Genomic DNA, 24,293 nt, shown 5'->3' with positions numbered 1-24,293 from the left:
TTTACAAGCAAAAAGACGAAATGGCCCACAATTGATGTGACCCACAATTGATTCATTGTGCTACAGATCCTGCAGTTTTCACGATTCCGAAAAATAAATTCAGAAGTGAATTTCTCTCGTATTTAAGCAAATCATATCCAAATTTGAGCTTCCTACAATGCTGACCCACAACTGGTTCCAAAAATCAATTGTGGGCCAAAACAGACTATTTTTAAAACAGTCACAGCTTAGTAAATAAGGATGATAGACGGGGCTACTATGCTTCAAAACTTAGTCCAAGGACCATAGTTGAAGGCCGCACATGCACTTTTGTCACCAGGTCAGAATTAAAGGCCTTACTTTCGAATTTTCAAAAATGTGACCCATAATTGATTTTTTACCTTAAACATTCGTTTTGTAAGGCAGCTTTGTGAAGCTGCTAAACTAGACCAACTACATAAATCGACCGACAATCTCTGAGGGCTAGATTTTCACATGTTATCGTTAAGATTCTGAGGCAAGCATTCAGAACGTAGCTCAATCGTGATTTTGTGGCAACTGCAGCAAAGTACTCACTGCGAAGGCGGCCGCCACCAGGCCCACGACAAGGAGAAGGGAACGGATCATGTTGCTGCGGTGTCAAGTCGAAGCTGATTGAGTGGACGGCATTCATTTGTATTTAAAGGAAACGGGCGCGACGATTACGAATGGGATGTGTTACCAGTTGGCGTGGTTTCCATTTCAAGGAATCGTGCTTGTGGTGGCATTTGAACGCCCTGAGCACACATGGAGGCAAACAAAAGCGATGCCGCAGACCGCGGTAACTTGAGACACGGCATCAAAGTCGTTAGGCATCTCATGTTACGTCGGTTTGCGATGCGCGCGATGGTGCTAAACGCCTGGCACACTGCTCTTCTTGTTTTCTTTGTGGCAATAAAAGGGTTTTCTCGGTAATCGAGCCACTTGCGCCACGTGTTTTACCTCGTCACTGCACAGTGGGCCAGAAGACCAGCATAGGGGACAAAAATGTAGCCCCTTTTTGAGCTCCAGCAGAATCGTTGAACAGGTCACGAACGGAACGGATAACCACCCAGACTGCTCTCTTACCGAGTAACCCATTATTGCTGAGGTTACCAGTTCGGTTCGAGTCCTGTTTATAAACTCTGGACCTCAAAACACGTCTTGTGCTTCGGAGTTATGGCCGGGGGGGGGGGGGATACCTTTAGGGGCAAACTTGTCATTTTGATAATGCTGCATCAAAACAGTACTGTAAATATTACCTCAACCACTTAGTACTCATACTGTTAAAGTTTCATTAATTACATTAACAACGTCTACCCATCAAAACAACGAAACAATCCACGTAAAAGCCGAAACTTCCTCACAGGTACGATCCATGGCTGCAAAACCTGTGTAATGCGCGCCTGTTATCATTGGAACCTGAGGCTCTATCACAACAGCATGTTTGCTCTGATCACTTCGAGGACATTGATTACAACAAACCAGGGCGGAAAGGGCATCTGAGAGAATCAGCAGTTCCAAGGAGAAATATTTTCCCAGGTGACTTATTCTTCAGTTTACACAGAGTCCTCTGTTAAAACAGCCACATTATAATAATAATTAAAATTTTCTTTTTAGATGAAGCTATTGTTCCTCTGCATGGCGCAGTCCTGGATGAGGATGTTGATGAGCCAGCAGTCGTCTGTCCTGATCCCAGTGAAGCCACGCCTGTCACTGCTGCTCCAGGGCCCCCTGAAGCTGTGGAGAAACCAGTTGAACCTCTACTAGGTACGCCTTGAAAAATTCTAGAACAAAAATTTAGCAAATGACTGTTACAATTTTTAAATATGACTAACAATTTATTGAGAACCGATGAAGTCAAACTTACTTTCTGTTTCTGTCTCGCAGATCATGATTACGCAGCCTTAGAAAACATCGAAGATCCTGCTTCAAGGAACCCACATCCACATGCTGCTGCAACGTCGACTGCTACAGGTAAGAGACACAAATAAATGTTTTTAAACGTGTAAAATATTTTGCATTTTTTAAAATTTTTATCTCATGAACTTGCAGGACTTGATCTTACCTCAGAATTTGCAAGAAGTCTTGTTGATCATGGTTACTCAGCCACAGAAAAAGTTGTAGCTGCAGCTTCAACTCCACCTGATGCTTCAAATTTGACCTCTGCAGGTAAGATCCATCACTGAAACAATGAAAAAAATTGAATTATTTTGTTTTATTGATTGATTATTTAAATTTCCAGGAGAGGGCCCTTCCACATATTTGGCACAAATATCAACAATGAAGAGTAAACAGAAAGCCAAAACTCCTATGTCATCTGCTACAATCAGGGTGCCAAAGAGCCAACGAACGCCCCTGGTTGTGCACCTGCTGGCCTGTATTTCCAAATATAAATTAGAGGGCAGGAACTACAGGTCAAAGTACAACAAGAAATGTGCCGAATTAAAAGCCCTCAAGAGCTTGGATCCTGTGGAGAATGCTTCGGAGTGTTTAACAGGAGTCTCCAGGTCGGCCGCCGGCCGTGCCTCCGCGCGCGGAGCCGATGCAGACCGAAATGAAAATCGCGATTTCTCGAAAACGGCTGGCCCAAAAAATTTCAAACTTGGTACAGAGACTGGCAATAGACCAGGCCCGCCTCCGGTCCGGTCAAATCCGGTCCGACATTGCCTGTTTGCCTACTGGCGTGATCGGCTCGAAAAACGGAGACCGCCGTATCTCGGCTCCTGGGTACGGGGGAAAAAAAGGTTTTCCCCCAGCTTTTTTGTTTTTTCCAATTTTTGCCCCTTTTCCAAAAAATTTGGGAAAGCAAAATTTTTCCCTAATTTTTTTGTGGGAAAGGGAAAACGCGAAAAAAACCATTTTCGGGGGGGGTCAAAAAAGGTGGAGGGGGCAAACGGTTTTCATAAAACCGGCCCCTTTTTCCCCCGCCCCCCTCCCCCCCCGGCCCGCCCTTTAAATTTCACTGAGACTCCCTTGTAAGCCCCGGCCGTGGGGGCTGGCCCCCCCTTTTGGTTTGGGGGTAAAAACCCCAGCCTTTAACCGCTTCTAGAAAATTTTCCCCTTTGCAAAAGGCAGGTAAAACAGGGGAAAAAGACGAAAACCAAACCCCTGTGCGTTTGGTGGTTTTTGCAAACCCACCCTGTTCCGGCGAAAAGGGCGGTGCGGTCCCAGCCGATTCGGCCAGCCGGCGGCAAGGCAAAAAGGGTTTATCAGAAATTGGCTGAAAATGTCACGGTTTTCAACATTTGTACCAATATGCGTTTCGAAGCGCGCTGATCAGTTCTATACCCATGAAAATTGTTCAATGATTTATTGTCAAAATTGTCCTAGCAATTTCTCGTTTACACCAGGGATCCTTAACTTAACTTAACATTTAACTAACACTGCTTTCATAACGTAACATAAGACAATGTTCGCTAAAGGTTAAGGGTACGGACTTATGAAAGTACTTGCAAAAGTATATCCACACAAATTCGAGACAAAAAAAAATAACCTACCCTTTTGAAAATATGTTAGAAGTGAAGGGTATTAACTTTAACTCTTATGATAACGTTATGATGCCCTTATGAGGTAAGTTAAGGATCCCTGGTTTACACGCAATTTCCTAGTTTTTTGAGCTGATTACGCCACTATCCGTAAAATATCAACTTTCCGAAAATTTCAAAATTTTTACTTCCGCTCCTAGTCTCTTTTGTGTGGCGATGGCAATATACCTGCTCGAGGGTCGGAGCCAGGCATGTGGCCCCGCCTGCCCAGCCCAACCCAGCCCCATTCAGGCCAAACAAAAGAGACTAGGAGCGGAAGTAAAATTTTGAAATTTTCGGAAAGTTGATATTTTACGGATAGTGGCGGAATCAGCTCAAAAAACTAGGAAGTTGCGTGTAAACGAGAAATTGTTAGGACAATTTTGACAATAAATCATCGAACAATTTTCATGGGTATAGAACAGATCAGCGCGCTTCGAAACGCATATAGGTACAAATGTTGAAAAACGTGCCATTTTCAGCCAATTTCTGATGAACTTTTCCCCCTTGCCGCGGCTGGCTCGGAATCGGCTGGGACCGCACCGCGCCTCCTCGCCGGAGCCCCGGGGCGTCCGCATAGCCATCCCAGACGTCGACAGCTACTTTCTTCGTCTGTGCCGTCGTCACTGCTAGTGCGACGGAGACACTGCTAGAGCAGGTACGTGGATGCACCCCGGCAGCCAGGCAGGCGCGAGCCCCAGACGGCCGGGGGCATTACAATGGCAGTCTGGCAGTGCAGTGCAGGGGGGGCGGGGCGGGGGGGGGTGCGGCGGGGGCACTTCGGGGGCCGGTCCCTTGATCAGGCCTGTTTGCTTGCCTCCAGCCTGCCTCCGCCACGCCAGTCGCCGAAAAGTCGCGTTTTTCGTCTCGGCGTTTCCCAAATTACGGCCACACCGTTCAGGATTTTGACTTCAAATTTGGAGAGGCGGCAGGGAACGAGTTGGACTACAACGCTGAAAAGCCCGATTTTCGATATCGTGCCCAGGAGCCGAGATACGGCGGTCTCCGTTTTTCGAGCCGATCACGCCAGTAGGCAAACAGGCAATGTCGGACCGGATTTGACCGGACCGGAGGCGGGCCTGGTCTATTGCCAGTCTCTGTGCCAAGTTTGAAATTTTTTGGCCAAGCCGTTTTTGAGAAATCGCGATTTTCATTTCGGTCTGCATCGGCTCCCCGCGCGGAGGCACGGCCGGCGGCCGACCTGGAGACTCCTGTTAAGAGGTCAAATGAACCCCCGCCTCCACCAACTGGTAAGGGCTGAGGTCAGAAACTTCAATCGTAAGCCCCAAGCCCGCAGATGGACAAAGGGAGAATTGGCTGAGTATGAAACCATGAGGCAAAGGGGGCCAAAATGCTTCAGAGGCTTGCCTTTCACCAAGCCAACAAGGAAAACATTAACGGCACTGACAAGAAAATTGGATTTACAGCCTGGATTAAATCCACTGCTTTTAGATCTTTTGAAAAGTAAATTTGAAAAAATGTCTCCACAGGAAAGAATTTGCAGTATTATTTTTGACGAGGGGGTATGCACTCGCGTGATAGTCGGTTCACTCTATCTGTAATAGCACGCGTAATAATACGCGTAATAGTCGCGTAATAGCCGACATTGTCAAAATTTTATCAATTTTGGTGTGTTTTAGGCCGTTTTTAGCTAAATTCCGATTAATTTGTGGAGTAATAGAGCGTAATAGCGTAATAGTCGGTACACAGGTTCAGAGAGCGCATATCCCCTCGATTTTTGATGAGATGTCTATAAGAGCTTTTCTTACTCTCTTGGAAAGCCTTGACATAATAGCTGGTTTCGTTGATATTGGGGATGGACGGAGAAGACCAACAGAAGCAGAAGAGGTTCTTGTCCCAATGCTCAGGAGCACATATGGTTCTTGGAAACTTCCAGTGGCCTACTTCTTTACTGACAAGAAGATGACAGGTGTTGAATTTGCAAGCATTTTCAAGGAGTCTATGGAGGCGGTTTTTTATGCAGGTGCAGATGTGCGAGCCCTGATAACAGATGGGTTGCAGAAGAACATTACAGCCATGGAGGTGCTGGGTGCTTTCATTCAGAAACCGTTTTTTTTCCTCAAAGGAAAAAAAATTGTAACATTGGTTGATGCTCCCCATATGCTTAAGAGCCTGCGTAATGCACTTCAGCTCTATTTACTTCTCCGTCCTGATGGATCTTTGATTGATATAAAATTTATCAAGGCCTTCATCTTGCACGATATGGAAAGAGAGGTACGTTTGGCCAAGAAACTTACCATGCGTCACGTTGATCCAGGTCGCTTCGACAAAATGAATGTAAATTTGGCTGCACAGCTGTTCAGCAAAACTACAGGATCAGGTGTTATGACATACACCTCACTAGGTATTCTGCCACCAGAAGCCATGGAGACTGGAAAATTTTGTGAGCTCATAAATAATTTTTTTGACTCATTTAATGGCACTATCTATGAAGAAAATCCTGCACCCGATGATTTTAAATGTGCCTTGTCTGCATCCAGTGCCCACATCCAACTTTGGAACCAGCTTTTGTTTGAGATGGAGCATTGGCAATTCCTGGGGTCAACAAAAGTACAGGTCATGAAGAATTGGACAAGAACCATGAATGGTTACAAAATTCTGTGGGAAGATCTTCAATCAGAAGGATATTTGTACTTACCAGTCGGCCACATCAATCAAGATTGTGAGGAAAATCTTTTCTGTGGCATTCGTGGTAATCTTGGGCACAACGGAAATCCTTCGGCAGCAGAAATTCCATCAGCCTTTATGAGGTCCTTCGTCAAAAACATCACAGCTTTATCAAAAGGAAAAAACTGCCGTGATGATGAGGCTGTTAACCTTGTTTCAATGGAAGAGTTGCTGGAGTCTCTAGAAGCCAGGGCACTTCAACAAAGCCAAGTGGTGGAGGAGGTCCTGTGGCTGGATCTCAATGAAGAGCTGGAGGATCCTGATGACATAGACGTTAATGGAAACAGACTGGACATGATGGCCAGTGCCAAACTTGCAACACCATATGTTGATAAAATTATGACCAACCTTGGCAACTGCTTGGATTGTAAGGGACGGCTGCACACAGAGGCCCAATATCCGCTTCATCTTGACCACACGATGACATCAAGCATCTCTGATTCATCCAAACTGTTGCCAACCATAGAAGTTGCTGAAGCTGTGAAAGCAATTGCACACGCAGTGAAGCTGGCAAAACCTTCGTATCATCTGAAACATATCGTGAAACGGATTGAGTTATTTGTTACTACTCTGCCTGAGGTCCAGTCACTGAACTTCTGTTTACTTCATGATGAAGAGTACAAGCCAAAATTTATCAATGATATTGTCAAACAAGTTCTGCAGGACAAGCTTAAAGACGAGAACGTCAGAATTAAGGACAAGCACAGAAGAACTTCAGACAAGAAAAGTCAAAAACTTCAGAGGGTTTCTCACCAATGAGTCTGTTAAGTTTTATTTTTGGACCTGACATAGTTTATTTTGAATGAAAATAATATCAATTTTTTTTATTGGCGTTGACATTTAATGGAATGTTTATTTATGTTGACTGTTATATATTTAAATATAAATATATATATTCACTGGAATGATATTTATGTTATCAAAATAATCCTTACCCAGAGTCAAGTTCTCTTCACTGACAAGTAATTGTGCACGGCGCAAATGGTAGAGGTTAGCTTTCATTTACAGGCCCACACGGTGCTGATGTCAATCCTCAATATCAATTATTGTTGTCGTACCATTAGCAATTAATAGCAAAATATAAATTCTTGAAGAGTAAACATCAACGTGGAGGTTAGGGGCTGCTAAACACTTCCATTTTCCCCTCTCAGCATATCTGATTCTTCAGGCGTAGTGAACCAACGACCATTTATATCCATCTTGAGCCACAATTCACTTTAAAAATGGTCGATTTGAGTTATAACACTGTTATTTACCAATATATTTCGCCACAAACGTTGTTTACACATAAAGGTTTGCCGGCGTCTGCAAGCACACCACACTCCCGCGACGAATCTTCCTGTACACTACATCAAAAAGATTCACAAAGCTGACAGAAATGTACTCGTTTTTTGTGGGATTTTTCATGTGCTGTTGAATGGGAGTGAGAAATACCTTTTGTAACGTCTTCGATTTATTACTGTGGGAAAAGCGAGAGAACGCTACGATTTTATTGTTGCCTGTTGGCCCTACAGGATTTTCGGTACTGACGTCAAAAATAGCAAGAACAAGAAAAAAACCCAGTGCCAGTTTGGCCGCTCAGTTCACCCCGCTGCCCGGCTCCTTTTGGTTACTAAACCGAATCATTATTCACACTCAATCAGTGATTTTCGGCTTTCGACTGTTGTTTGTTTTCGAACTTTGTATTTGGGTTTTTGAATTTTTGGACACAAGTTTCAGAAGATAGGCCTTCGTTTCTCTTCGCGTTCTAAAGGACTGTTGTTTGTACTTGGACTTGGACTTAAGTGACTTACGTGATGTCCCACCGCTGTTTATTATGCCATGACACATTTTGGGGACGGAAGTTCTGTGGCAGAACTTCCAGTGAAGTGAACAGTGAACAAGGTTTTTACCTGACTAAAAGATGGACGCCCTGGCGAAAAGCAGCACAACATCAGAATGGTTTTGGATGAATTTTTTCCCCCTAGCCGCATTCCCCCGTCACATCACCCCTCGAGGCTTTCAAACTGTAAGTGATTTCATGTGAGGGTTTCTCCATGATTTCATGAACTGCATGGTTGACTGATTTCTTGACTGAAAGAGTGACTTTCAGTTGCTATCAAAGCAGCCCCTACAATCAAGACCCCCAAATTTCAATAATTATTCTCGGTTTTAGGAACAATATCTGAGACGATTTTTTTACCGTTCTTTACACACCACTCACTAACATACAAAATCTATGTGAAGAGAACGAGTATTGTGTTCAAAAATGATTTTTTGGGGGACATCTTTCATCTCAGATCTGACAGCATGTGGGAAAATGAGAGTGGTATCAAATGAAAGGGAGTGCCAGTCGCTAGATCGTAAATGAATTTTTTTTTTGCTTGCAATGAGAAATACTGAGAAAATGAGCATGAAAGAGAGACGTTTTTAGTGCATTATGTGAAAAATAACCCCTTTTCAAGTGTTTGCATCTTTTGATATAGAACGCCACTGGAACGCAAACAACAACGACCAGAGATCTTTGGGCCCAAAAAAAAACTAGGAGGGTATTTTCCCAAATGACAATGGATAATTTTTAGAAAAATTTGGTCATAAAGAAATATCGTTTCACGCTAATCGTGATATATGTCTCAGAACTGCTAGCGGTTTTTCCTAATGAAAATTTCTTGGGAGGTGTTGCATGTCTTATGTTGGAGATGAGAGACGAAATAAAAGTTTCATTTTTTTTAAAAAATGTGTCCTTCTGAGGGTTTTGGTCATGGAAAAAACAGGTTTTTGGCACGGACTCACGGAATCTAGTGTAAATTCGAAATATCGCGATGCATGGATGTTCCCTGCCTGAGAGGAGAACCAACCGGAAGCGTTCGTTGAAATGCAAAATTACAAATCGTCAGAGGACAATTCATGTAACGATCAGCGACTGGCACATCAATCTAGCTTTGTAAAGAACGAGTCCCTCCCATGTGATAATGTCGTTGAAGAACGACATTAATTTTGTTTTTTAAAGGCATATCGTTTCTTAAGGGGGGACCCTGGTGAAACTTTCAAGTAGGCTATAAAATAATCCCAGAAAGTTGAAACTTTTCTTGATTATTAGGTTCATTATGGTGAGTTCATAAAACAAAATTCAATCAAAAAAGTTGAACGGTCTCTGAGAAAAGGGGTTTTTAGTGGTTTTTTTGAGCGTTGGGAAAAATCTTCCTGCGTCTTTTATTGGAACGGAAAGTCTTGAAAATTTTTTGGGTTATCCTTAAGATGTTTAGAAGAGATTTTAGTGACGGAATTTTCAATTTTCCCTTTTGTCCTGAGATATCAATTTCAAATTTAACATTGAAAAAAATTTAATTTTTTTCCTTTTTTTGAAACTTTTAGGTGTGTGTTGAAAAAAATAGGGCTGATATCAAGATTCCGTCACTAAAATTGTCGATAAGTCATCAATGAATAGAGTCCATGCAAGACGACTCATGTAGGTGTCAACCAGGAACGCAGGAAGTCTTTCTACAACAAAATTTTTTGTCGACTGAGCAAAGCTGTGAAGTTGAGCTTAAAAGCCAACGACACACTGTTAAAAAAATTCTTAAATTTAATGCATAATGACATCTTAATTTTAATAACTTTTTGAAAGGATATAAAAACTCAAAAAGGGTTTTGTGAAGTTTAAAAAAATTTTATACATTGCCCAAAAACATTTCTGACAAGTAATGAAAATATTGGTAACTTTCAGAAACTTTTTTAAAAATTGAAAAACGAGTTCACAAAATTTGAGTTTGTTTATCAAATGTAATAATTTGTTTCTTAAAATTTAAATTACTATGACTTTTTATATTTGATTCTCATCTTGCCAGTTGAAAATTTTGATCATTGGACGCTTTTCTACCAGTGTATTAAAGAACAATTTTTATGTTCTTGGTCATGTCAAACGTGTTTGGAGGCCCTTGGATGAGCGCTTCCCCTGCCTAGCGGAGTCTCCGCCGAGAGGCATGGAGTCATCCACATCCTAGGGGCCCCCCTCCCAGAGCTCACTCGTGGCACAGTTTGGGAGCGTCGCGGTGCAGTAATCTGGGAAATTCCGGGGTTTGAGACCGGGTTTCAACCACGCTTCCAAGCAACTTCGGCAGTGAAATCGACTACTACCCTACTACGAGTATCTCATAACGTGTACAGACGTTCAATTTTTTTCCCACTCCTCATTAAATTCTTCTTAAATGAAAACAACTTTAAGAAACGATTATTGTTTTGGTCTTTACAGAATCAACGTCAGGCTGTCAACAACCCCGATGATTTTGGACCAGTCGTCCAAAAAAAACACTCTCAGCACGTTACTGACCTTTTGCTTTTTTTTTCAGTACCTATGCAAGCAATTTTTGCAACCCCAAAACGTATTTTTTTAATGAACTACTTAAAAAATATTCAATATTGTACGACATTTTTTTTTTTTACATAATTTAACAAAGGAAATTAGTCGTACTTACTTAAAAATACTAAGTATTATTGTTGCTAATACGAATAAGGGTTTTGTGGAGTGTTGCCCCTTTGGTTAGTGGACAAACTTTAAAAATATACTCTTACAAAAAATAAGTATAGTTTTTGGGTTAAAAAAGTTCTAAATAAATCGCTGACGGCGAGAGCAGAACGGCCGGCCCGGGGGCCCAGGAGCGCGGAAAAGTCCTTGATCCCTAATCCGCCGGCCGAGCGGCGAGCGCGCACTGGTCGGTCGCCACTGATTCCGCGAAGTCCCACTCCACGCCACTCGGGAGCGCCACTGGGGTCGCCACACTCTACCAAAAATGTCCTTGTCAATGCCGTTAATTTTTACCAGTTTTCACTGTAGGTCAACTCACAGCTTTACTGTGATCTGCTCACGCGATTCACTGTGATCTTGTTCACGGGTTCACTGTGATCTGGCTACAGTAAACACTGTGAGTTTGACGCCGCTGAATCGAAGTACTGCAAATCAGGCTCCAATTCACGGCGTTTACTGTGGCCAGATAAAGTGATCACTGTAACCGAGATCACAATGAACGCCGTGAACTAGTTCACAGCAAACGCCGTGAATTGCATAACAGCAAACATTGGTAATAAATTAACGGCGTTGACAGGACAATTTTTGTGGAGTGCACCGAAACTCGGCGGATTTGGTTAAAGGACTTTTCCACGCTCGCCGTAAAGCGGTTTATTTAGAACTGTTTGACCAAAACTATACCCAATCGCAAAACAGATGTTGGCTCTGTACGCCATCCCCTTGACTTTGCTCGAAAAACATTTGATCCAGGAAGCGGAAGAAGAAAATAACTCGACTTGTCTCCAAATTGACTTTTTACCTTATTATTGTGCCTATGGATGGTTTGCATCATTAGACCAAATTGTTTGACCCAATTCCTAAAAGTTTAGGAGAAAATCCACATGAAAAATGGATATAACTCAACTTGGCCCCTTTTATGGTCTAAATTTTTTAGGAACATGGAGGTAACTCAACCGAAGTCCACATAACTCCTTTGCACAAAATGGCGAAAGGAGATAACTCAACTTGTGTCTTTATGAATCTTACTCGCGACGCTCGCTGGGGGCTCCGCCTCCAGACCCCCGCATAAGTGGGGCGCATACCGAAGTATTTTAGGTAAGTCCGTGGTGACCAGAGACAAATTTTCTAAGTAAATGTACTGCTTTTTTGGGGGGGTCATTTAATGCTTTAGACCATATATATATTTAAGCTACTATTACTGCCCAAGGAGATAGGTTCTTGATTGATATATAGGTTCTTGATGATATAGGTTCTTCATTGATGATTTTGAGGATGTTGCCGGTGACGGGGACCCGATTACGGCACAGTTTCGGAAATGTCTCGACTAGACCTATCGATAGGGCGAATAAAAATTTTCAGTCGGTCGGTCCCTTTTTTAAGATTGAGGGGGTTTTGCTCGAAAACTGTGAGGAATTTTCAACTTTTGGGATGTTTTTCCAATTTTTCATAAAATTTGGAATCGAATGGAAAAACCGCAAGCCTCTACGACCACTCCTCGACCCCAAACATTTATATGAGTGAGTGAGTCAGTCAGAAAGTCAGTGAAACATTTAGTCGGTTTGGGGGGCAATATGGGTTTCTTGATATCACATCGAAACTCATCCTTTGCGGGCCAAAAATGAATGGAACCAATTTTACTCTGCATAACATAAATTTAAATTGCCACGTCACAGATAAGAGAAACCCTTTGGAAATCACAGGGGCTGTGCAAGGGACGCGGCGATGCACGTCGGGGCCCTGGGCCACGACCGCGGCGGAGATCTTCTTGCCCTCGAGGCAGGGCACGATGAAGTCGACGAGGGTCTCCTTGGGGGAGCCCTCGTCCGCATGGCCCAGGGCGTGGTTGCGGCAGTCCGAGGCGGGATCCGCGTACGGGGGCTCGGGGATGGAGGACAGGCACACCTCGATGCGGCTGCTGATCTCGTCGCGCTGCTCGGCGGAGTAGTCGGCCTGCAAATGCCGTTCAAATCAACTCACAGTGGTCTCGTCCGACAAATAGTCAATATTTTAAAAATTCACTCAGATTCCAAACGCTATGAATGTAGCACGTATGGTGCAATGCGCTGAGATATCGCACTACACGTGCAATGCCACAGCCATATTGCACCTTAGGTACAATGCTTACCAAAACTGCCCTATGCCAATGCATAGGAAAGTGGGGCATTGCACCAATTGACGCTATACTCATAGATTTTGGATTCTCAGTGTTCTGACTGAATAACCGTTCGGCGTGACACTGAAACCCCGACGTCCCCCTGGAGAGCTGTTGCAACGAACGCACCTCTTCGAGTGCGGGCTTGAGAGGCACGGCCATGGAGTCCACGAGGCACTCCCCCACGGTGGCCCCAGTGTCGTTGGGAACATTCCTCTCCTTCAGGCACGAAGCAACGTCAGCGGGCACCATGTCCTGGGCGAGGCCGCCCACCAGGCTCCAGCGGGTCTCCATCAGGCACATGCCGGCGGGGAGTTCGAAGCTGCTCCGGTCCTTGACGGGCTTGAGGCACACCTCGATGCGCTCGGCCATCTCGTATATCTGGTTGAAGGCGTAGTCGTCCTGCTCAAAAAGAAGGGGCACCAGTCCAAAAAACGGTACAACGGAATTATCTTAAAAATAGAGAAAAAAAAGGGGTAAAAATGTTACTAAAGAAAAATCTTTCAAGAGTGTTTTGGCGCTCAAAATAATGAACATTTTGCAGTGACTTGCTGTTGCGTGAGCTGCATTGATGACCCACCGAAAGTCACTATGTGAGAACGTCACAAACATTTTCTCGCTCGAGACTGGTAAACATTCGTTTTGTAAGGCAGCTTTGTGAAGCTGCTAAACTAGACCTACTACATAAATCGACCGACAATCTCTGAGGGCTAGATTTTCCCTGTTATCGTTAAGATTCTGAGGCAAGCATTCAGAACGTAGCTCAATCGTGATTTTGTGGCAACTGCAGCAAAGTACTCACTGCGAAGGCGGCCGCCACCAGGGCCCCCGACAAGGAGAAGGGAACGGATCATGTTGCTGCGGGTCAAGTCGAAACTGATTGAGTGGGGCATTCATTTGTATTTAAAGGAAACGGGCGCGACGATTACGAATGGGATGTGTTACCAGTTGGCGTGGTTTCCATTTCAAGGAATCGTGCTTGTGGTGGCATTTGAACGCCCTGAGCACACATGGAGGCAAACAAAAGCGATGCCGCAGACCGCGGTAACTTGAGACACGGCATCAAAGTCGTTAGGCATCTCATGTTACGTCGGTTTGCGATGCGCGCGATGGTGCTAAACGCCTGGCTCACTGCTCTTCTTGTTTTCTTTGTGGCAATAAAAGGGTTTTCTCGGTAATCGAGCCACTTGCGCCACGTGTTTTACCTCGTCACTGCACAGTAGGCCAGAAGACCAGCATACACTGTTAAAATTAATCGTAAAGTTACGAAGAAATTGAAAACAATAGTTCCGTAAACTTACGACCCTAAGTCGTTCTAGGGAGAACGAATAAAGAACCGTTCACAAACAACAAATGTCATCTACTATCAATACGGATAAATCATCGTTCCAATAGGATCAGTTCGTAGAAATACAATGGAACCATATCAAAACGAACAAATCGTTAAGGGGGGACCCTGGTGAAAAAATGACCAAAATTGCCAAAAATAGTATTTTCAAAGTTCATAGATAAAAATGTGCATAGAAGGTTTCAGATTCAACAGGTTGAACACCTTTAAACTATGTGGGTAGTTCCTTCATCATTTGGAAAGAAATAACATTGAGATCAGTTGCACTGTTAAAAAAATCCATCTTAATTTTAAGAAACTTTTTTATGAAGCAGTTTACAAAGACTTTTTGCTAGTAAAAGTAATAAACTTTTTCTTCTTAAAAGTAAGAACCAAATTTGAAAAGTAACCCGGGTGGAAGGATCTGCAGTTAAAACTATAAGACAAAACAGGAGTTTTTCTGTTGTAAAATGTATTGTTTTAAGTGAAAAAAATTTAAAAAATGAAGAAGTTAAAAGTAACTTCTAAGAGAAACAAAATTGTAGTTAAACTGTAGTCAACTGCAGTAAAACTGCAGTTTAACTATGCAAAAACTACCAGTTATTTGGAACAACTATAGTTTCTCCTTCATTCTCGTGCTAGTTAAACTGCAGTCAAACTGCAGTTCAACCTTAGTTTCGAACAACTTAAAAGCCATTTGAAATAACTAGAAAGAAAGTAGTGAGGGTTCAGTTTCCGAAAAAAAAGTGAAAATTCAAATTCGAGCCTCAGCCCTGTAATCAAGTTGTCACCTTAGGTGTTTTCAACCTTAGGTGTTAGTGAGTGGAGTCACGTCCTTTCGGAGATGATCACTCGTATAAAATATACAGTACTACACATCGAGGACTGATGCACTTGGGGACACAGCGATCGGAGCCTAACCAAACGACGACCCGTAGCCGTACGCGAGAGGAAAGTTGTACTCAATGTTATTTCCCTAATATTCCACCTATCGAGGTCAATCCTTTTGTGGTAGAGTCATAGCATCTCAAATATTTGCCCTGCACAGAGTTTGATCCAAAAATATTCCTCTGATCGGCTGCAAGAACACTTTTAACTCGAAGACGTAAATGATGCGACACTAGCGCCACCTAGCGGATGATGCACTAAGTGTCCATTTTTGCGGTAGTCAATATGTTTTGCTCCAACTGCACTCAACGAAAGTGTTATTTAATACTACTAGCATGTAATATTATGTTTATTTTTAAAAGGATATATGAAGGACTTAACAGAATTACTTTGATTTAGATTTAAATTAAAAAAATTCAAAACTAAGAATTTTTTTACATCTTTTAAACTACAAGCAATTTTAGAGTAATCCTATGTAAAGTTGTAGTCCTCTTCATGACAAACTTGCATTTTATGACCAATTTTAATGTTTAATGTCAGTATAAAAAATGTAAGCGCAAAATATTTTGGACCTTTGCGACAAGTCAGTTTACATAAACTTGTCGCAGACTTTGGGTTACTTTGTCTCTTTAGGGAGGCTAACTTTAAAAAAGAGGAAACTTGCATAAATTTTTAAACAGCGAACAACTATACCATTTAAAGTAAAGCCAACTGTATTAGGTATAAACCTTAAACGTTTGGTTTTAACCTGATACTTTTTTTAAAGGGAGACGACAAAAAATTCATCGTAAACCTCAACTGCTTTAAGGGGGGACCCTGGTGAAAAAATCGCCAAAATTGCCAAAAATGGTATTTTTAAAGTTTATAGATAAATACGTGCATAGAAGCTTTCAGATTCAACAGGTTGAACACCTTTAAGCTAAGTGGATAGTTTCTTTATCATTTGGATGGAAATAACATTGAGATCAGTTGTCGTTGGCTTCTACGCTCAACTTCACAGCTTTCCTCAGTCGACAAAAAATTTTGTCGTAGAAAGACTTCCTGCGTTCCTGGTTGACACCTACATGAGTCGTATTGCATGGACTCTATTCATTGATGACTTGTCGACAAATTTTAGTGACGGAATCTTGATATCAGCCCTACTTTTTTTAAAACACACCTAAAAGTTTGAAAAAAGGGAAAAAAATCACTTTTTTTTAATGTTAAAATTTGAAAACCCATATCTCAGGACAGAAGTTGAATTTGAAAATTCCGTCACTAAAATCTCTTCAATACATCTTTAGGATAACCCAAAAAAAATTTCAAGACTTTCCGTCCCACTGAAAGACGCAGGAAGATTTTTCCCCAACGCTCTAATAAACACTAAAAAGCCACTTTTCTCAGAGACCGTTCAACATTTTGGATTGAATTTTGTTTTGGGAACTCATCATAATGAACCTAATAATTAAGCAAAGTTTCAACTTTCTGGGATTATTTTGAAGCCTACTTGAAAGTTTCACCAGGGTCCCCCCTTAAAACCAGCCACACAATCAAGTCTGCACTGAGAAAACCTTACAAACCATTTGAGGCCTTGCTAAGAAAAGCAGCTTGTTAAAACAAAGTATTTTGGAGCATACATAAGCCTTTAAAGAAACTACTTCGTAATTTACTAACTTTTTCTTCGTGCAACAAAGTAACTTAGTTTTTGGTACTATGAATGCTCAAAATACTTGATCCATAAACCGGAAGAAGGGGATAACTCAATTTTCATCATTTTTCAGGAGAAACGAAAAACTGTTTGCAAGGGTAAACTTAATGCAATCAGATGAATGATGCAGTTGCATTTCTGTCGAGGAAGCCTAGGAAATAACTGAAAATTATCAAAAGCGCAAGCATCCTTCTGTAGACGGTTTCTGTGATGTAAATCTTAACGTTGACATTGATGACGGAACCATGTTAACTTAGTTCTCCCAAACAAGGTGGAATTTGGGGAAAATTCAAGAGGAGCTGAGGTCTGCATAGAGTCCGTATTTCTGTGGTACATAACGGGAACCAGCCACACAATAAAATCTGCACTGGGAAAGCCTTACAAACTATTTGAGGCCTTAAATAGAAAAGCAGCTTGTTGCATCAAAGTATTTTGAGCATACAGAAGCTCACAAAGACAATACCTAATGATTTAAGAACTTTATATTCGTATAAGAAAGCAAATTGGTTTGCACCATGAATGCTCAAAATACTTTGTAAGGTTTTTAGCGCGTGAAAAGGACAATATGAAGACCCTTTATATCAACTTTGAGGAAAACTTTAAAAAAATCACAGCGTTCAGTACTTTTAGTATGTTTTAATGGTTTCTAAGACAATAAAAGAGACAGGTCTACGATTGTGAGTGAAACGAAAGATGTGTGTGTACTATCGACATCAAAACAATAACATAAAACAAGCAATGCAAACTGAACGTCAGGCTGTAGGAATTGAAAAGCTAAGTGACATAAAAAACGAGTTCTCGGTTTAGAAAACCTAACTCACGAATCAAACAAGAAAGAGATTCAGCAGACAAGCTTTCTGTCTCACCAAACCAAAAATTATGTTCAAAACAACGACATAATTTCACTTTTAATGATACGTATGGAGCAAAGAAAATCCCATCTTTTATCCTTTCAAGGTGTTATCTTGGTTACCACATTACATATTACATACGAGAATCATCTATCCACACCGTACAAACACCGATGTGCACGATCGGTTCAGGGACAGGTCAGCACAGCCACGGCAACAGGACGTCAGGCGGTGGAGCTCAATAAAATAATTATTATTATTTACATAATTTTGTGGCTGGTTCCTGTTATGTCAAACACACCCAATTTCCTGCTGAGAAATGTCGTGCAGACGGTATGTTACCACAGGGAGTTCGTTTACTTTTTTGGACCTAGCTCCTTTTTCCATCTAAGTTGTTTAAACTAAGGGGAATTACGCTGACTTGATCCCTTTTACAATTGATTCTTGTTCGGCATGTATGCACTCGTGAGAGCATGCTTGGCAGGCATGCGCTAGCTAGAGCGTACTTGCAGGCATGCTCCGGGTAGAGCTCACTATGTACGCTTTTCAAGTTGAATAGTAGGCAAATTTCCTGAGGACTTCAAATCTGATCTCAGTTTCGTGATGTGGCTCTCCGTTCGCTCGCATTAACGGTTTCAAATTCAGAATGTTACACATTGAGACATACGATGTTTTGGTCTTTACAGAATCAACGTCAGGCTGTCATACAACCTCGATGATTTTGGACCAGTCGTCCAAACACAACACTCTCAGCACGTTACTGACCTTTTGCTTATTTTTTCAGTACCTATGCAAGCAATTTTTGCAACCACAAAACGTATTTCTTTAATGAACTACTTAAGAAATATTCAATATTGTACTGACATTTTGGTTTTTTTTACATAATTTAACAAAGGAAATTAGTCGTACTTACTTAAAAAATACTAAGTATTATTGTTGCTAATACGAATACGTAGTTGTGTGGAGTGTTGCCCTTAGGTTAGTGGACAAACTTAAATCTATACTCTTACAAAAAATAAGTATAGTTTTGGTTAAACAGTTCTAAATAAATCGCTGTACGGCGAGAGCAGAACGGCCGGCCGGGCGCCCAGGAGCGCGGAAAAGTCCTTGATCCCTAATCCGCCGGCCGAGCGGCGAGCGCGCACTGGTCGGTCGCCACTGATTCCGCGAAGTCGCCACTCCAGCGCCACTCGGGAGCGCCACTCGGGTCGCCACACTCTACCAAAAATGTCCTGTCAATGCCGTTAATTTATTACCAGTTTTCACTGTAGGTCAACTCACAGCGTTTACTGTGATCTGCTCACGCGATTCACTGTGATCTTGTTCACGGTGTTCACTGTGATCTGGTCTACAGTAAACACTGTGAGTTTGACGCCGCTGAGCATCGAAGTACTGCAAATCAGGCTCCAATTCACGGCGTTTACTGTGGCCAGATCACAGTGATCACTGTAACCGAGATCACAATGAACGCCGTGAACTAGTTCACAGCAAACGCCGTGAATTGCATAACAGCAAACATTGGTAATAAATTAACGGCGTTGACAGGACAATTTTTGTGGAGTGCACCGAAACTCGGCGGATTTTGGTTAAAGGACTTTTCCACGCTCGCCGTAAAGCGGTTTATTTAGAACTGTTTGACCAAAACTATACCCAATCGCAAAACAGATGTTGGCTCTGTACGCCATACCCATTGACTTTGCTCGAAAAACATTTGATCCAGGAAGCGGAAGAAGAAAATAACTCGACTTGTCTCCAAATTGACTTTTTACCTTATTATTGTGCCTCTGGATGGTTTGCATCATTACACCAAATTGTTTGACCCAATTCCTAAAAGTTTAGGAGAAAATCCACATGAAAAATGGATATAACTCAACTTGGCCCCTTTTATGGTCTAAATTTTTTCAGAAAATGGAGGTAACTCAACCGAAGTCCACATAACTTCTTTGCACAAAATGGCGAAAGGAGATAACTCAACTTGTGTCTTTATGAATCTTACTCGCGACGCTCGCTGGGGGCTCCGCCCCCAGTCCCCCGCATAAGTGGGGCGCATACCGAAGTATTTTAGGTAAGTCCGTGGTGACCAGAGACAAATTTTCTAAGTAAATGTACTGCTTCTTTTGGGGGGTCTATTTAACTGCTTTAGACCATATATATATTTAAGCTACTATTACTGCCCAAGGAGATAGGTTCTTGATTGATATATAGGTTCTTGATGATATAGGTTCTTCATTGATGATTTTGAGGATGTTGCCGGTGACGGGGACCCGATTACGGCACAGTTTCGGAAATGTCTCGACTAGACCTATCGATAGGGCGAATAAAAATTTTCAGTCGGTCGGTCCCCTTTTTTAAGATTGAGTGGGTTTGCTCGAAAACTGTGAGGAATTTTCAACTTTTGGGATGTTTTTCCATTTTTCCATAAAATTTGGAATTGAATGGAAAACACCGCAAGTCTCTACGACCACTCCTTGACCCCAAACATTTATATGAGTGAGTGAGTGAGTCAGTGAGTCAGTGAAACAGTCAGTCGGATTGGGGCTATATAGGTTCTTGATATCACATCGAAACTCATCCTTTGCGGGCCAAAAATGAATGGAACCAATTTTACTCTGCATAACATCAATTAATTGCATCACGTCACAGATAAGAGAAACCCTTTGGAAATCACAGGGGCTGTGCAAGGGACGCGGCGATGCACGTCTGGGCCTGGGCCACGACCGCGGCGGAGATCTTCTTGCCCTCGAGGCAGGGCACGATGAAGTCGACGAGGGTCTCCTTGGGGTAGCCGTCGTCCGCCTGGAGCAGGGCGTTGTTGCGGCAGTCCGAGGCGGGAGTCGCGTACTGGGTCTCGGGGATGGAGGACAGGCACACCTCGATGCGGCTGCTGATCTCGTCGCGCTGCTCGGCGGAGTAGTCGGCCTGCAAATACCGTTCAAATCAACTCACAGTGGTCTCGTCCGACAAATAGTCAATATTTTAAAAATTCACTCAGATTCCAAACGCTATGAATGTAGCACGTATGGTGCAATGCGCTGAGATATCGCACTACACGTGCAATGCCACAGCCATATTGCACCTTAGGTGCAATGCTTACCAAAACTGCCCTATGCCAATGCATAGGAAAGTGGGAGGCATTGCACTTCATGTGCAATGCTTTTGCATTGCACCAATTGACGCTATACTCATAGCGTTTGGATTCTCAGTGTTCTGACTCAATAACCGTTCGGCGTGACACTGAAACCCTGACGTCACCAGTGGAGAGCTGTTGCAACGAACGCACCTCTTCGAGTGCGGGCTTGAGAGGCACGGCCATGGAGTCCACGAGGCACGCCTCGACGGTGGCCACAGTGTTGTTGGGAACATTCTTCTCCTTCAGGCACGAAGAAACGTTAGCGGGCACCATGTCCTGGGCGACGCCGTCCATCAGGCTCCAGCGGGCGTCCATCAGGCACAGGGCGCCGGGGCGGTCGAAGCTGCTCCGGTTCTTGACGGGCTTGAGGCACACCTCGATGCGCTCGGCCATCTCGTCTATCTGGTTGAAGGCGTAGTCGTCCTGCTCAAAATGGAGGGACACCAGTCCAATAAACGGTACAACGTAATTATATCTTAACAAATAGAGACAAAAAAGGAGTAAAAATGTTACTGAAGAAAAAATCTTTCAAGAGTGTTTTGGCGCTCAAAATAATGAACATTTTGCAGTGACTTGCTGTTGCGTGAGCTGCATTGATGACCCACCGAAAGTCACCATGTGAGAACGTCACAAACATTTTCTCGCTCGAGACTGGTAAACATTCGTTTTGTAAGGCAGCTTTGTGAAGCTGCTAAACTAGACCAACTACATAAATCGACCGACAATCTCTGAGGGCTAGATTTTCACATGTTATCGTTAAGATTCTGAGGCAAGCATTCAGAACGTAGCTCAATCGTGATTTTGTGGCAACTGCAGCAAAGTACTCACTGCGAAGGCGGCCGCCACCAGGCCCACGACAAGGAGAAGGGAACGGATCATGTTGCTGCGGTGTCAAGTCGAAGCTGATTGAGTGGACGGCATTCATTTGTATTTAAAGGAAACGGGCGCGACGATTACGAATGGGATGTGTTACCAGTTGGCGTGGTTTCCATTTCAAGGAATCGTGCTTGTGGTGGCATTTGAACGCCCTGAGCACACATGGAGGCAAACAAAAGCGATGCCGCAGACCGCGGTAACTTGAGACACGGCATCAAAGTCGTTAGGCATCTCATGTTACGTCGGTTTGCGATGCGCGCGATGGTGCTAAACGCCTGGCACACTGCTCTTCTTGTTTTCTTTGTGGCAATAAAAGGGTTTTCTCGGTAATCGAGCCACTTGCGCCACGTGTTTTACCTCGTCACTGCACAGTGGGCCAGAAGACCAGCATAGGGGGACAAAAATGTAGACCCTTTTTGAGCTCCAGCAGAATCGTTGAACAGGTCACGAACGGAACGGATAACCACCCAGACTGCTCTCTTACCGAGTAACCCATTATTGCTGAGGTTACCAGTTCGGTTCGAGTCCTGTTTATAAACTCTGGACCTCAAAACACGTCTTGTGCTTCGGAGTTATGGCCGGGGGGGGGGGGGATACCTTTAGGGGCAAACTTGTCATTTTGATAATGCTGCATCAAAACAGTACTGTAAATATTACCTCAACCACTTAGTACTCATACTGTTAAAGTTTCATTAATTACATTAACAACGTCTACCCATCAAAACAACGAAACAATCCACGTAAAAGCCGAAATTTTGGCTCTTTTTTCCAACTAGTGATGAGGAGTTAAGTTGAGTTGATTCTTTTTACATAAGATTCATAAATACACAAGTTGAGTTATCTCCTTTTGCCATTTTGTGCAAAGGAGTTATGTGGACTTCGGTTCAGTTACCTTCACTTTCCGATAAAATTTAGACCGTAAAACTTGAACTTGATTGGCTGGACCGGTCAAATTGAGTTGTATCCAATTTTCATGTTGATTTTCTCTTTAACTGTTAGGAATCGGGTCAAACAATTTGGTATAATGATGCAAACCATCCTGAGGCACAATAATAAGGTAAAAACTGAATTTGGAGATATGTCGAATTATTCCCTTCTTCCGCTTCCTGGATCATTAAGCGCGAGTACCGAAAATGCCCTTTTATTTACACAAGGGGAACAATTAGAGGCGTTGTAGGCGTCAGCACCAGCGCGGGCAATCCAAACCAGAATAACTTGAGAATGATTAAAGACTGTTAGGCCGTAAGTCTTAACTTGCCGCGGTTTACGGCATCGCTTTTGTTTACCTCACTGTCAGAGCATTGAAAAGCAGCCGATTCCTTGAACTGCGAACCACACCAACTGCTCACACAGCCCACTTTAAATCGTCATGCCCGTTCCCTTTAAATACAGACAAACGCCGTCTACTCCACCAGCTTCGACTTGACACCGCAGCAACATGATCCGTTCCCTTCTCCTTGTCGTGGCCCTGGTGGCGGCCGCCTACGCTGTAACTACTGCGCTAACCCCATCACGAGACGCCAAGTTAAGAACGCTTGCCCCATAATCTTAACGATGGCAAGTGTTTCTAAATTAAGTCCTAAAAATTCGTGGGTGGATTACAGTACTTAGTCTAGTCAAGCTTTGACGTCAAAACTTGCAATGCATATATTCATACATTCCCTGACTCCTGCTTCACAAAGCTGGCCAGAGAAACAAATTTTAACTAGTGTCTTTTGGGGGAAACTGACTGCAAAAGCCAGTGGCGTACACACTGATCATCTTATAATCGTTTTTTACGTATTACGATGGTTTTTCATCGTTAGGTACGCACAAATTTGCACATGCGTAATATGATTAGTTTTCAGCGAAAGGAATGCATGACTTCATCGTATTACGCATGAATTTCATCGTATTACGCTTGAACTTCATCGTATCACGCATGAATTCCATCGTATTACGCATGAATTTTATTGCAGTACGTATGTTTTCATTTTTCAACGTATGTTACGATGACCATTTCATCATAAGAATCTGAGGGTTTTGAGAACCCCTTTGCTCTTTAGTTTGTTGATTTGCGGCACTCGTGTAAATTTTGTCAGAATGTCAGAGAGACAGATGATCTTATTTCATGGCCGAGGCTGATTCCTATGAAATCCTGATCAAAATTCGCGCACCTCTGAAAGCTGAAATTCTGAAAACTTATGCTGATATTGATGGCCTGAGTTCTGAGGACTATCACAGGCCACCGAAAATATGAAAACAATTGGAAGAAAAGTGACTGTCAATCAATGGGACTGTTCGAAGTCGCGTTGTAAATTTTCAGTCATGCTACGGTAGGTCTTGTGTTGGAGAAAACTAAGGAACCATGGGAGAACGAAGCTTTAGAACCCGTAACAATGTGAAACGGTACGCACACGAAAGAGACTCGACTCTCTTCGGCGTGCCCGTGATTTTTTTATGAGTATTAATTGAAGAATATTTAATTCGTATTCCATGTACAACTTTTCGTACCTATTCACACTAATTGATCCAGGAAGCGGAAGAAGGGGATAACTCAATTTTGGCAATTTTTCAGGAGAAACAAAAAACTGTTAGCAGGGAAAACTAAAACAAAACAAATGAATGTTGCAGATGTTAATAATTTCAAAAAGCATTAGTAAAATTTAGGGAAAAAAATCAAAAGT

At 42.7% G+C, this 24,293-nt stretch overlaps 3 protein-coding genes across 3 annotated transcripts; all 3 read right to left on the bottom strand.

Annotated features, from left to right (window-relative positions):
* Window positions 1-5,941: 5,941 nt before the first annotated feature.
* On the bottom strand, window positions 5,942-7,739 carry LOC117648064. Its single transcript, XM_034390230.1, has 4 exons — window positions 7,148-7,739; window positions 6,561-6,740; window positions 6,184-6,471; window positions 5,942-6,080 (listed from the first exon to the last, which is right to left on the bottom strand). Exons 1-3 carry the CDS (start codon window positions 7,212-7,214, stop codon window positions 6,410-6,412), a joined length of 309 nt encoding a protein of 102 aa, XP_034246121.1. The 5' UTR covers window positions 7,215-7,739; the 3' UTR covers window positions 5,942-6,080; window positions 6,184-6,409.
* A 3,789-nt stretch (window positions 7,740-11,528) lies between these two features.
* On the bottom strand, window positions 11,529-13,686 carry LOC117647822. The gene is made up of 4 exons (XM_034389791.1): window positions 13,671-13,686; window positions 12,998-13,270; window positions 12,445-12,666; window positions 11,529-11,573 (listed from the first exon to the last, which is right to left on the bottom strand). The coding sequence occupies exons 2-4, from the start codon at window positions 13,238-13,240 to the stop codon at window positions 11,529-11,531; spliced, it is 510 nt and encodes a 169-aa protein (XP_034245682.1). The 5' UTR covers window positions 13,241-13,270; window positions 13,671-13,686.
* A 6,506-nt stretch (window positions 13,687-20,192) lies between these two features.
* Window positions 20,193-21,732, bottom strand: LOC117648348. The gene is made up of 3 exons (XM_034390841.1): window positions 21,580-21,732; window positions 20,902-21,174; window positions 20,193-20,540 (listed from the first exon to the last, which is right to left on the bottom strand). Exons 1-3 carry the CDS (start codon window positions 21,628-21,630, stop codon window positions 20,286-20,288), a joined length of 579 nt encoding a protein of 192 aa, XP_034246732.1. The 5' UTR covers window positions 21,631-21,732; the 3' UTR covers window positions 20,193-20,285.
* Window positions 21,733-24,293: the final 2,561 nt, after the last annotated feature.

This window comes from Thrips palmi, unplaced genomic scaffold, assembly GCF_012932325.1.
Source record: "Thrips palmi isolate BJ-2018 unplaced genomic scaffold, TpBJ-2018v1 HiC_scaffold_3, whole genome shotgun sequence".
In the NCBI taxonomy this organism is placed as follows: Eukaryota; Metazoa; Arthropoda; class Insecta; order Thysanoptera; family Thripidae; genus Thrips; species Thrips palmi.
Note: the sequence above shows the minus strand (reverse complement) of the source record. Positions and strands in the feature narration are given on the sequence as shown.